The 13,726-nt window shown below is 43.7% G+C and overlaps 1 protein-coding gene across 1 annotated transcript in view; it reads right to left on the bottom strand.

The window, feature by feature from the left end:
- Window positions 1–1,553: 1,553 nt before the first annotated feature.
- The window catches only part of SNTA1 (syntrophin alpha 1), a 91,188-nt gene continuing 79,015 nt past the window's right edge, over window positions 1,554–13,726 (bottom strand). The window contains exons 6-9 of the mRNA XM_015425237.1: window positions 12,096–12,226; window positions 6,792–6,988; window positions 4,234–4,421; window positions 1,554–2,417 (exon numbers count right to left, since the gene is read on the bottom strand). Of these exons, the coding sequence (XP_015280723.1) occupies window positions 2,325–2,417; window positions 4,234–4,421; window positions 6,792–6,988; window positions 12,096–12,226 (609 nt within the window). The 3' untranslated portion in view covers window positions 1,554–2,324. The remainder of the gene's footprint in view (window positions 2,418–4,233; window positions 4,422–6,791; window positions 6,989–12,095; window positions 12,227–13,726) is intronic.

The raw sequence follows: 13,726 nt of genomic DNA, 5'->3' as shown, positions 1-13,726 counted from the left end.
AGCCCCATGAGGGGCCCGGCGGTGGACCTGCAAGGCCGGCGGGAGTGCAAGGAAGCCCCGCGAAGGCCCTCCCTGGCCCCAGGCAGGCAGGGGTGGGGAGAGGCAGGGAGGAAGCAACTTACCCTCCCTCGTCTCCTGCCTCCTCCTGGCTGAATGAGGGCCGGAAGCGGGGCGGCCGGAAGTGGGGGGCGGGGCTTCGTCATGTGCCCTGCCCCCCGTACCTCACCCGGGGGAACTGCGATCCCGCCTGAAATGACCTCTGGGATTTATATCCTGCCCTTCAGTACCCAAAGGAGTCTCAGAGCAGCTTACCATCTCCTTTCCCTTCTCCTCCCCACAACAGATACCCTGAGCAACAGATCACTTTCAAGAACTGCTCATGAGAGAACAGCTCTGAAACAATTTGTAACTGACCCAAGGAGGAGTAGGGAATCAAACCCGGTTCTCCCAGATAAGAGTCCGCGCTCCTAACCACTACACCTAACATGGATGAGCTAATGGGGAGGAGGGCTACTGGAAGATTTAAGAGACACATTTCATCCCAGTGTTTTTAGGGGTACCTACAAGCATTAGTTTTTTGTTGAGTACTGACCATGGTAGGGTGAAAAGTATAAAAATGGACGGACATTCTAAGTGTAATGAAAGTGAACACACATTCACGGCATTCCAAGATGGCAAATGTGTGTTCAACAGACATTCACCACACTTAGACTTGATGCTTGCCTTCACCCAAACATTTTGTTTGCCCTTGCAACATAATTAGCAAATTCTACCCATCCTCATAATTCTAAAAAAGTGTACTCGGGGACAAACTCCAAACATGCTGTAGGATTCCTTCTGTACTATGATGTGATTTCTGTTGCACAACCAGGACAATATAGAGGATGGCATTATCAGTTCCAACCCTTCCCCCTACCCATTCCTGATTCAACACCAACCAACCAAACAAACATGTAAGAGTGCTGAGCAAGGAACTGGGATCTTTTGGGAGCTATAGATGTACGTGCCAATGGGGCTGCCATGCTGAGCTCATGATGAGTACCAACAACCAAATCTTCTTCCCCATCCAAGTGAAGACCAGAAGAGCAAAGAATGGTAGCCAAGAAAGCTACTGTTGGGATGCATTTCTGGTGAACTGGAGCCTCACTGGGCTAATGTCAAAATTTGTTATGTGATAAGTTATACTTGATCTTAATAAACATTTTAAAAACCAAAAAAAAAAAATTGTTGTGAAACAATTATATGAATAGTTTGATTTATCTAGTCTGCCTTACGAATTGATAATACTATGATGTAATTATTTTTCTGGACTCTTTATTATCACCTCACAGTTATAAGTAGTGTTTTATTACAGTGTACCTTGCAACTATATATAGTTGGACATACTGATCTTAACTTCATATATTGTACTACTTTTATTATTGCTCAAAGTGTTTCTGTTTATACTTTGTAATCTCAAAAAAAATTATATAAAAATTGTTGTGAAGATATACTGGAAATAAATGGCTTTAGACATCTGTAGTAATCTGTATTTATTTCACAAAAAAGGAAAACAAAATAATAAAGATAATTTCATGCAAGATTTTTTAGCTCATAGAACTAATTGTTTCCCCTTCTCAAGAGCACCTCCTGTTAAAGCATATATATGAGAAATAAAATCAAAGGGCCAAGAGTTAGCGAAAAAATAATTCCTGATCAATGTTTAAATTATGGCTTCTGTGACTATCTACATAGTTTGGATAAACTGGTAAATCCACAGCTACTTTCTAGTTTATGTCTGTCACATGTCGGAGAAATGGCTTACAGTATTTCCAGACTTTATGCTTTGTAGAGAATGAAGAAATATGTCTTAATCTACCACATTTTTGCAACTAAACTGGTGTTAAAATATGGAACAAAAACCACCAGGTCAGCATTTCTTTAAGGTTCATAAACAGAGTGATATAAATATAAAACCTTGATACAAACAGATTTTCCCCCCATATATAAAATATCATCTTCAAGGCACTAATGTGACGGCAGAATGAAACTGATGTGACATCCTTCGCTGTCTCAGATTTTCCACACTTGTGATGGGCGTTTTCCTACGGAAATCTTATTGCCTCAGCTGTTCAATCCTGGGCTTGGCATACACAGATGATTCACCATCCATGTATTTCCATCAGCTGTCCCAGAAGTCCTTTGGCTATCAATGTGTTACACCAGCTCTCCTTGCTCCAGTCCATAATGGCATTCTAAAAATTTGCTTTGGCCACTGAATTCATGGCCATAGTGCATAGATCTCATGAAGTCTTGGCTCTCTCTTCAAGTCTTCCTGCTTGTCCCTATGCCAGCAACCCCAGCCGGGTCACTTTGGCAGAGAGGAATGAGTGGATGATGAAGACAATGGTTTTGGGGCAGGAATGAAGATCTAATTGCTGCAATGAAAGAAAACACTGATAGATCAAGAGTGGCATGTTCAGAGCACTTCACCTGCCTGCATCTCCTAGAAATCAGTCTCTAGCTATAGGTGTTCATGTAAAAAATAGCAACTATAGAAAGCGGAAGTGGCTGACAATTAACTATCCATTATACAGTCCCAAAGAGCGGCAGACAACATACTGATATAAGCTGCTCTCCAATATGTGAGAAGTTCAGGGATCCTAGAAAACAACTTTGAAAACAACCATGAAGGCTGCAGCCCTGGGTAAAAATCAGGGCTGTAGCCAGCATTTAAATAAGTCGGGGGGGGGGGGCACTGTGTCAGGAGCGACAAGAGAGTAAAAGTTTTTCAAAGTGTGTGCGAGAGAGAGGGCTGGAGTAGGGAGCAGACGTGCCCTGTGGTGTGCCTCGCCCTCAGCCAGCCAGAGGGACACTGCCAGCAGGCAGGGCAGGGCAATGGGTTGCTGTGGCTGCGGCATGCGAGAAAAATGAAATAAACCAGCTGGATGGGAAGTCGGGAGGCCTGGGTGGTAAAGTCAGGGGGCCTGGCCCCAAGATGCCCCACTGTAGCTATGGGCCTGGTAAAAATAGAAATAATATGCCGTAGAGTGATTTGCACTAAGGAGCTAGACCAAGGGCATCAAACCATGAGTGAGTCTAGAATGACATTCTCCTCTCCAATGTTTTGAACTTAAGAAACAATCTTCATTTTAACTCTCTACTTGGAATACCTTCTGCAGTATCTACATGCAATCAATCTAATTTATTGCGGCAGGAACCAGTAAAAGTATCTACATGCACAACTTCACTCTGCATAATTTTTCCTGCTTTTACAATTCTGTTGTTCCTCTTTGATGGGCAGAGAGGAAGACAAAGAGAAAAGGCTGGAGATCTGAAGTGAGGGCAAAGAGGCAGGGGACAAGGCCCCATCAAGCAGGCCAGGGACTCAGTCCCTGTACACAGTCACTGAAAAACATTTCCCCAGATCCCTTCTGGTTTCTGAGCCTTTGCCTTATAAGCCCTATTTCACCCCACTACCCGGAAGAAGCAGCTATTTACCAGGTACTAACATCATACTTCTTTAAGTCACACACGACGTATACACAAAAAACACACGCACACACAGCAAAGCACATGCTGTCATAGCTACCTTTGAGTGACTTAAAAAAACATGGGTTTGTACAGAAGGTTTGAATCTTTGCCAGCTGGAATTCAAAATGATGGGCTACCAATCTTGTCAGGACCTTTGATATTGCAACATGTCCCTAGAAGTTCCTTTCAACAAAGCTCTTTTCTCTCTGCTGATATTTGGAACCTATGTACAGCCCTTTAGGGCATTTTGGATCAGTGCCTTATCTGAAACTAAGATGCTCCCCAGAAGCCATCAACCGCGGCCTCCTTCCGCAATTCAGAGATCTTCTCCTGCAACAGGACAGGTCTGACCCTGTCACAGAGAACACGGTGGCTTCATCCCAGCCTTTTCACTTCCTAAGGGTCATGTCTCAGGGACCTCCTAGTTAAGCCCAGAGCCCATCTAATATCCTGCCCCTTTCATCCCAGAATTCTAAGTGCTTGCTTTCCTCAGTCTCACTCCTTCCTCATGACCTGATGTGTCAACCATGCAAATGATGACAGAATGCAGTCCTGCAGCAAGCGTTTCCAACCACCCCTTTCAGCACTGATCTCCCTTCTCTGGAGGGGTGCACAGAGTCTGGTTCCTACTGAAAACCTCACCATCACTTCCCTAGGAACCTAGTGAAAAAGCAGGGGAGACAAGAATCACAGGTGGGGGGAAGTCAAAGGGGAACCCACAATCTCTCCTTCTGAGCTGCCGAAGTCCAAGTAAAGCATCTTGGCCCCATCATCAGAGGACATCTGCAGCCTTTCAAAAGGCTGCTGCAGAAGGACAACTTTGGTGAGGCCAGGCTCCAGGGTGGAGATGGTGAAGCCCTTATCGATGTGGATGGACAGTGTGCAGTCTCTCCCATTCCACGTGCATGCTGGAGAGAAAAACAGAATGTCAGGAGAAGAGGGTTATTATCTGCACTGAAACTTCCCTTCTAGAGAGGAGGCTACTGTTCAGCTGCAGAAACTGGTTGGGCTGGAAAGGGATGACAAACAGCAGGGCACTGGTCTTCAGACCTGACATCTCCAAGACACCAACAAACTCCTGCATGTCTACTACTGTATACTGAAGAAGTCCTGAGGATCTCACATCATCTGGCATGAGCTGATTCCCAGAATACACCCATTTTGCTGAGTTATGAAGGTCACTGGGTGACTCTGGACACACTGCAGGTGGACGTAGGAGAGGGTGGTTCTGCTTAGGATCGCACTGCAAGACTGGGAGGACCATAAGATTCCCGAGAAAATTAAGCAGTGAATGGATGTGATCAAATGGCCTCCTGGTTCTAGTTGCTCTTCACCTGGCGCCAGAGATTCAAAGAATTACTTTTCTTTACTGTTCATTAGCACTTCTCTGAGTCAACCTCAAACGTGTTTCTTCTGGTGGGAACAAATTTAGACATATTCCTCCTTATGTTCCCAATGGGCTTGTCAAGACAGCACTCCAGTGCTAAGCTTCTCATGAAAGTTACTTGAAGGAATCTCAGGATGGGCTTGAGAGTATCCTTAGATACATTAAACTGCAGCCTTTCTAGGTCCCCCAAGTGTATCGTTCTTTTGCCAGCTTCCCTTTGAACAAAAGGTCTTGCTTCTTAACAAGCGCTCTCTTTTTTGGTGAAGGTTTGCTGATATTGGCGCATAGCCCAAAGATCAGCACTGAAAGAATACCCAGGCTGCCTCTTTGCCTGGCAGACTGAGAAGGAACTGATATCTAACTCCAGGAACCAACTTGCATTTGTTACAGACCGCACAATCGCTTGCCTTATTTTTATTTTAATAATCAGTCAATAAGGGGACACAGTGGTGCAGATACAAGGAAAACAAAATACACTGTGAAAAGGCAATTTCTGACATTTTTATATATGTGTGTGTTCTTAATGCAAGCTTATTTGTCTGATAATTATTTTAAAGTTAAATACAATATCAATAGAAGAAAACTTTATAAAGTGAAACTTTGAACATATGTGTGCAACATGTCTTCTGAAATAAATCTTAAGCATATATGTGTCCCATGTCAAAGGACAACAAACAAGCCACAACAAAATGCAAAACAGAACACAAGTCAAACAAGGTTGCTTAACATAATACGAAACAACTCAAAGAAAAGTTCAGGCGCCGAAATGACGTGTTTTGTGTGGTTTTGGCACATCAGAGTCCAGGATAAGCATTTTCATATGGAGCTTGAAACTTCATGAAAACTCCGACCAATTTCCATACGTGAGGAGCAAGCTGCTTCAAACTCAGAAGGGTTGCTTATCCTTGACTTTGATGAATATTGGAAACTTGACCTTACCTGGGAGACACATTAGTTTGCTGGAAAGTCATATCATCCCCAGAAAGATATTGATATACCAGCTGTTATAATCACTGCTTGTCAAAAGCACAGAAAACACAAGTCATTTCGGTGCCTGAATTTTTCTTTGAGTTGTTTTGTATGATGTTAAGCAACCTTGTTTGACTTGTATTCTGTTTTGCATTTTGTTGTAGCTTGTCTTTTGTCCTTTGACATGGGACACATATATATGTTTAAGATTTATTACAGAAGACATGTTGTATGCATATGTTCAAAGTTTCACTTTATTTTTATTTTCGGCAAGTTGGAAGTTAGAAACAACCTTTTATTTTTACTAGACTGTAAATCTATTGTCTCCTGTGTATGTAAACCTGTCTGTAACTATGTTGATTGGCAGAGAGAGAGGGGGAGAGAGAGAGAGAGATAGAGAGAGAGAGAGAGAGAGAGAGAGAACGAGAGAACGAGAGAACGAGAGAACGAGAGAATGAGAACGAACTGAGAATAGCATGGGTAGAGACTGGCAAACCAAGACTAATACCACCTGGTAATTGAGGCAGAGATCTCTAATCCCTACTATTGCCAACAGATGTGGTCAGATCTCGGTTTATAGTGTACTTCTCAGTGAACTTAGTACTCACAGCAAATCTAGAACCACTACCCAATTGAGGCAGAGATCTCTAATCCCTACTACTGCCAACAGATGTGGTCAGATCTTGGTTTATAGTGTACTTCTCAGTGAACTCTTAGTACTCAAAGCAAATCTAGAACCACTACCTCCATTGTAAATCAGTTTCTGAGTCATGCTTGGAACTCCTGGGCTGACATGTAGTACCTTCCAAAGGCTCTAGGTCAATGCAGTTCTAGGTCATTGTAAAACTGGGGACTGGGAAAGCCCCTGAGCAGAAAGCCCCTAATGTTTATGTCATCTGCCAAATGCCATCTGCTTCCTGACCTGTTGACACTTCCTGGATACACTCAGCTGCATTGTGGCATCCATCCACTAGTATCCTTGTCCATGTGGCCAAGTCCCGGTGCGTCTCCACACTGAAAAGGTGCGTCTCCACGCCTTTTTTGGTTCCGGTCCGTAATGCAAATGAGAGCTCAGTATCATAGAGATGAGAGCCCTTGGATGGGCCAGAGTGCACCAGCCTGTATAGGATGGGAAAGGAAAGTACTTTTAATGTGAATCCCACAAACAAATAACCACCCTGGAGATCCATTTCAGGATGGAAGGGTGGTGTGTGAATACTCAGAAATACATATGGTGTAGCTTAGTGGCTAAAAGGATGGGTGTGATCTGGGATGTTCAGAGTTCAAATCTGCCTTTTCTACAAACACTCTATATGGTCTTGGGCAAGCCACTCTGGTACTACCTGCTATGTGGAAATAAAACTAGCCTACCTTACAGGCCTGTTGTAGGAACTGCACCTAAAGAATATGTGTGAAACACTTTGAACACTGAAAGTGCTCTATGATGCCAAGCAACATACTTCACTTTCTCTGATTTATCAGTCATCTGATTTTAGCATATTCTGTATATAATCAGAGCCATTATTTACATGGCCACGTTTAGAACAATTCAGTGTGCATTTGGAGACCAACAGTGAGTTTGAGAAGCATTCCATGAACATGGTGGCATAGCTTCCAGATTCAGTTCAAGACAAGACTCCTTTGCTTTTAAGAGAGACTTCAGCAGGTATGACTTCTCCTGGCATAACACTTAAGTGGTAAGAGAAACTCTTGAAGGCAGTGGACACGTATTGACAAGCCAGATCCGGAGTACCTTCATGCTGTCTCATGAACCAGTTTCGTGTAGTGGTTAAGAGAGACAGACTCTAATCTAGAGAACTGGGTTTGATTCCCCACCCCTCCACATGCAGCCAGTTGGGTGCCCTTGGGTCAGTCACAGTTCTCTCAGAGCTGTTCTGTCAAGAGCCATTCTCTCAGAGCCAATGCTCCCTCTAAGCCTTGGAGTCTTGTGAGCAAAAATTCTACTTTCTAAGCTACTGCCATTAAAGTTGTGAGTGAGCGATTTGGCTGCATAAATTAGTTTGCTCTTGAGCCATCCTTCCTGAGCTAAGGCAAAAATGTGTGAGCTGGAGGCTAAAAAACTATGAGCTAGCTCACACTAACGCTGCTTAGAGGGAACACTGTGAGCTCTCTTAGCCCCACCCACCCCACAGGGTGTCTGTTGTGGGGAGAGGACAGGAAGGAGAGTAAAGGGCAGGGTATAAATCCATCTCTTCTTCTTCATGCCTGCCCTTTCTAGGCTGCAACATTCCCTTGTGAGCAGCTGAAACCCATGGCTTTCAGGTAAGGCCCAGAGTTGTCTGTCTTATGGGACAGTCTGTGAGTTGAGTGGCCAGAGCACACACTGCCCCTGGGGTGAAGCTGAAACATGGCGCCACTGTGATTCCTGAAATCACATAGTTTTTGTCACAGCAAATGTGCTATTGTAAACCCTCTGGCTTCGGCTACACCTTGTTGTTGTTGTTGTTCAGTCGCACAGCCGAGTCCGACTCTTCACGACCCCATGGACCAGATCCCGCCAGGCCTTCCTGTCTTCCGCCGTCCTCTGAAGTTGGCTACACCTTAGCATCCTGTCAATGTTTAACCAGCCCACAAATCTGGGCTAGCTTAACCATCTCCTTTGCAAATCTCACTTATTTAGGAGTATGCCTAGGAAGTTTTTAAGTGTAAAGTGTAAGTGCAACAAATATATGTTTGACAACGCATCCACTGTAGCTGAAGCCTCAATTTTATTTTGGTTTCTTCAGGTGGGTAGCCATGTTGGTCTGAAGCAACAGAACAAACTGTTATTTTGGTTTCTATTATTGTCACTGGACCAGTTATGTGCATAAATGGCCACCAGAGGTCACTGTGGTACTGTTCATAACTTCAACAACGCCACTCTGGGCATAGCAGAGCAACTTGTGAGCCTCTCCACCATAATAACTGACCGTCCACAGTCTTCCTTCTTCTGAAATGCTGTGATGCACATAATTATGCACAAAGGAACAAGTTGCAACCAAACAGCAAAAAAAAAAAAAAAAAGTGGACTAGGGCACTGAAATTTTATATACCTTTATAACAGTCCTGTGAAAAGTCCTAATATGTGTGTGGGAAAGAGAACTGAAATCACATTTCCAGTGCCCATTTTTTACCTCTATGGGTTCACCTGTGGTCTGTACAGAGCTGCTACACTTACAAGGTGTGCATGTATTGGCTTTCTCTACATCAGACTGTCACATCAGTCAACGAAAAGGACAAACATTGTCAATTTTACTATTTATTATGTGACCTCTGTCAAATGTTGCCAAGTGTTTTGTGACGCTAGGAATTCTACTGTGTAGATGGCAGATTCCCATTCTTACTTCATTTTCATGTCTATGGTTAGTAAAAGCAGGGTTGAAGGGCTGCTTGGCCACTAACCATGCAGCACTCAAGAGCAGATCTAGCAGCACAGCAAAGCTGCCCTTACTGGTCACCTGGTATCACTGCACCCCTTACTGCCTACTTAATACAACTACTTTTCCAATCTTACTTTTGTATTTGCTTTCCAGTGAACTGATTTAGGTTTTTTAAAATACAATTTTAGGCTGGCCCTGGTACTCCAAGAACACAGCCATGGTGACAGAGGGGAACCTCCACATTCAGAAGCACGAAGCTTCTGAATCCCAGAGCCAGGAGGCAATGTCAGGGGAAGGCCTTGGCCTCTATACCCTGTTGTTGGCCCTCCAGAAGAACTGGTTGGCCACCGTGTGAAACAGGATACTGGACTAGATGGACCCTCACTGGTCTGATCCAGCAGGGCTCTTCTTATGTTCTGATGAGACAGATTGTTCAACAAAACATTCACATTTATGCAAAGTTTGTATAATACTGTTATAAAATTTGTTTTTTTTAAACAAGTGAATTTCATTGCCTTACAACAGTTGACAAATCTAGTTTTGTAACTGGCATCTGTACCATACCAGGTGATGACTGAAATGTGTTTTATGTTGTTCTAATAATGCTGCTGCTTTAGGAACCCATAAGCAATAACTGACCGAAACTTTTTTGGCCAGTCAATCAGCCAACCCAATCTCTGTCACACTGGAAACCTGGCAAAAGGCAACACTCCCCGTTCTGCAGACTCTTCTAGGCACAGAGACTCTCTTCAGAGAGACCTCTTCAGAGAGACAAAGTGAGACCTGATTTTCCCCCTTCCATGAGTTTACGGAACATTTTGCTATAATCTTTATGTGATGCTAACAATAACTGGTGGGGGTAGGGTGGTGCTGCTTTTTTTTTTTTTAATTCAGCATCACAATAGATTTCAGACCAGATTTAGAAATGTGGATTAATGAGTTTGGAAGGATCATACCCATTTCTAACAGCAATTATTCCTGTGAAACGGGGTGCTCTCTAACCACAGAGCAAAGTTGCAGGCCTTAGCAATAGATCAGTAATAGATTAGGACGGCAGGTGTGATGTGTCATTTTAACTTAAGGAAACTCTTCCTACTTCTGGTGCCTGTTCTTAAGCCTCTGGAGCCTGTTTCCAGACCTTTGTCAGAAGAGGGCAGCAGAACTTTACAAAAACTTCATCTCAGAGCAAACCCAAGTTCCAGTTCCTTCTGATTTTCTTTTAAGGAAACGAGCTGCTGCTGCCAGTTAACTTTGCTAGATATAAAACTGATTCCCCCTACAGACGCTGATGGCTGGATGGACCCAGGGTCTCAAGTGCAGCTGCCTCTCCCCAAGCAGTATAATGCATATAACAGTATTTCACAGATTAAATGACACGCAGGAAACAGGCAAGCGCAGAGAAGTTCCCTGGAAAGAAAACTGCTTGGAAGAAGGCAGAGAACCCACACTCTCCAGGGGAAGGCAAAGCCTCCAAGAGTCACTCCCCAATCAGACCAGGGAGACAATTCCTTCCATGACTTCAGTTTGGCAGGACAGAATTCAGACCAGATTATATACCTGCAGGCACACACCGGCGTTGTTTTAAAGTGTACACATTTAAAATGAAAGAATATGGCAAACACATATTTGCAAACATATTTGGCAGAGGGATGCTTCTCGTGGGGCTGTGACTGTCTGAAGCTACACGGAGTGCAATGTGTGAATTCACCCATTAAGAGAAATCTTGGCCATGAAAGCAAAATCCATCCAGCTGGCTTCTTGTAATGGGAAATGTGCTTAGGTGTTTGTTTTTAAAAAGATCTCTTGGTGAGGATTAGGTTTCAAAATGCTCTACCATTTTCCTTCTTTGCTTTATTCTTCTATGGCTACTTTATACCTGGCTGATAAAATAAAAATAACAATAATATCATAAAAACAGCATAAAATAATTAAAACTAACAAATCATTAAAATCCAGCCACACACAGCAGCCTGTTCACACAGTGAACTAGGGTTTAAATAATGGGTTTAAATTAAAGGTGGGAAGGTACCGGCTGGATATTAGGAAAAACGTTTTTACTGTAAGAGCTGCAACAGTGGAATCAGCCGCCTAGGGAGGTGGTGAGCTCCCCCTCCCTGGCAGTCATCAAGCAGCAGTTGGACAAACACTTGTCAAGGATATCGTAGGCTGATCCTGCACTGAGCAAGGGGTTGGACGGGATGGCCTGTATGGTCCCTTCCAACGCTGTGATTCTATGATTCTAGGGTAGAAGGATGGATTCCTCCCCTCCTTAGAGTGTACTTCTATGAGGTAATCATCAGACTTTTAAGTCCCTGTCTTTTCTTGCAGAATAATTAACTCAACAGAGTTGCCTTGGAGTCATCACTTTACTCTGGAAATGGATTCCAGTAACCAAGTGTTTTTTTAAGTCCAGCTCAATGGAAACCACACGCAGTGTTATACCTATTGTAAAATATATATTGGCTTGCCATGTGGATCCCCAATCTGAAATGAGGGCTGCCTTGCAAGAGTGTGTTTCTGAAGCAGCACTTTGGGGTGCATTTTGGGCTACAGCAGGACGGGGGAAGTACGAAAGTCATGCTCTTTGGACAGAAGTCCTTCTGCCCCTGGAAGCACCCTGGTGAGTCCAAGGCTATAAGCTGGATGAGTACAGTCTCAGCATTGATGCAGTCAGAGAATTAGGCTCTGTGCTGTGGAAAAGGACTGGAGTTACCGTTCAGGGGGACTTGCTGTGATGCTGCTACTCATCACCAGCTACTTAGAAAGAGGCTTCCCCACATCCAGACGACAGAGACTAATGGCAGAAATACAGAAACAAGCGTGTTCCAAATGATAGTTTGTGTTACCTGGTTGCTATGAGAGGGAAGCTGTGCACGGGCTTGTTCAAGGCATCCCTACTTTGTGGGAAGCTGCTGTAGAAGAGAAGCTCCTTCTCTGTTAGGACGGCAAGGACGCTCTTTGTCCCATCCCCAGGGAGCTGCAAAAATCAAAAGTTCAACAGTCACAGATACTCAGAACAGACGGTGATGTCCAGGTGATGTCCACGTTGACACGCCTGGCCAAAAAGCCCCTGTTGGCAGATGTTGAGCTTGGCAGTCACCTGGCAGGACATGCACTTGATAGGAGGCTTCCCGTTATGCCCTGGATCACCCGGGAGTCATTTGGGCTGGAACGAATGGCACCTGAACTGATGGGTTTATTATTTTAAAGATTTTATGAACTGCCCTGCCTTCCAAAAGAGAGCCCAAAGTGGCTTCTACATTGGACAGTAAACATGATTACAAAGCAGTGTACTGTCAACAAAAGAATTTGACATAAAACCAGAACACTGTACACAGGTCGGTAAAATAGAATCAAAGTACACTCCAGAATAAAATGAAACTTAAAATGCCAGCTTCTTATCAAAGGCTTTCCTTGGTGCCTTCTATATGACAGAAATACATGGTCTTGCCGGGGGGGGGGGGGGGGGGGGGGATTCCTGAATTGTGGTGCCAGTACACAGAAGGCCCTGTTGTGTACTCTAGTAGATTTTACTCCACAGGCAGATGGAAGCCAGAGCACAGCTCTAGCACGGATCAAAATGGCAGAGGAGGAAGCCCCCGCTAACTTACAGAGCAGTCATTTATATTCTTCCAGTGAATCACTCTCAAAAGGAGACGGACATCTGCAGACACACCTGTACTGAAGGCCTACACTTCGACCAGATCCATACATTACCACAGTGTGCACTGCTTCCCCATAACATCTTCCTGTCCCACTTCATCTACATCTAATGATGTATTCCCTGTCCCCACAAAATGTGTTGCTCTAACAGCTGTTTAAAGTGTCATAAAAGTCCTTTTTTTGTTTTTGGATCCCTACAGCAACTTATTCAATTTGATGAAATGAGACGGGGAACTGCTATAGCCCTTCATACTCTGAAGAGTGACAGAAACAATAATTGCATTTGAGGAACATTCTTGAGATGAAGCAGGTCTCTGTGAATGCAGTGCTTTGACTAACGTCTGTAAATGAGGCCAAACGGTCTGGAGCAAAGAGTGGGCGTTTTGTTCAGCACTGGGAGACACAGCAGAAATAAAGCGCGACAGAAGGCCACCAGTGATTTTTGCATATAATTTTCACAAATAAGACAGATGTCTAGCTACAGTTGGTGGACACACTGAGGTTCTTTTAGGAATACTCGTCTTCAGAGAATATTATCTTCAGATATGAAAGAGGGAGTGTGGGGCTTTTTAGAAGTCAGAATAGCTAGAAAAGTGCTACTAATTAAGAATATAATATGGAAATTAATAAAGAAACATGAAATACTGAAATAAAAGAAAGGCTCTGTTCACTTGTCTTCCTTTTCCTGATTCTTTCTTTTTAAAAACATGGTTAATTGAGCAAGAAAGGTGGCTCATTTTTCCCCACAAGTGCTAGATATTCACAACAGCAGCTGCAGGAATACGTTAGACTAAGCATTAGAAAGTTCCACATT

The sequence above is a fragment of the Gekko japonicus genome, unplaced genomic scaffold (genome assembly GCF_001447785.1).
Source record: "Gekko japonicus isolate JY-2015 unplaced genomic scaffold, Gekko_japonicus_V1.1 scaffold2, whole genome shotgun sequence".
NCBI lineage: Eukaryota > Metazoa > Chordata > Lepidosauria > Squamata > Gekkonidae > Gekko > Gekko japonicus.
The sequence above is the reverse complement of the archived record's forward strand: the minus strand, read 5'-3'. Positions and strand labels throughout refer to the sequence as shown.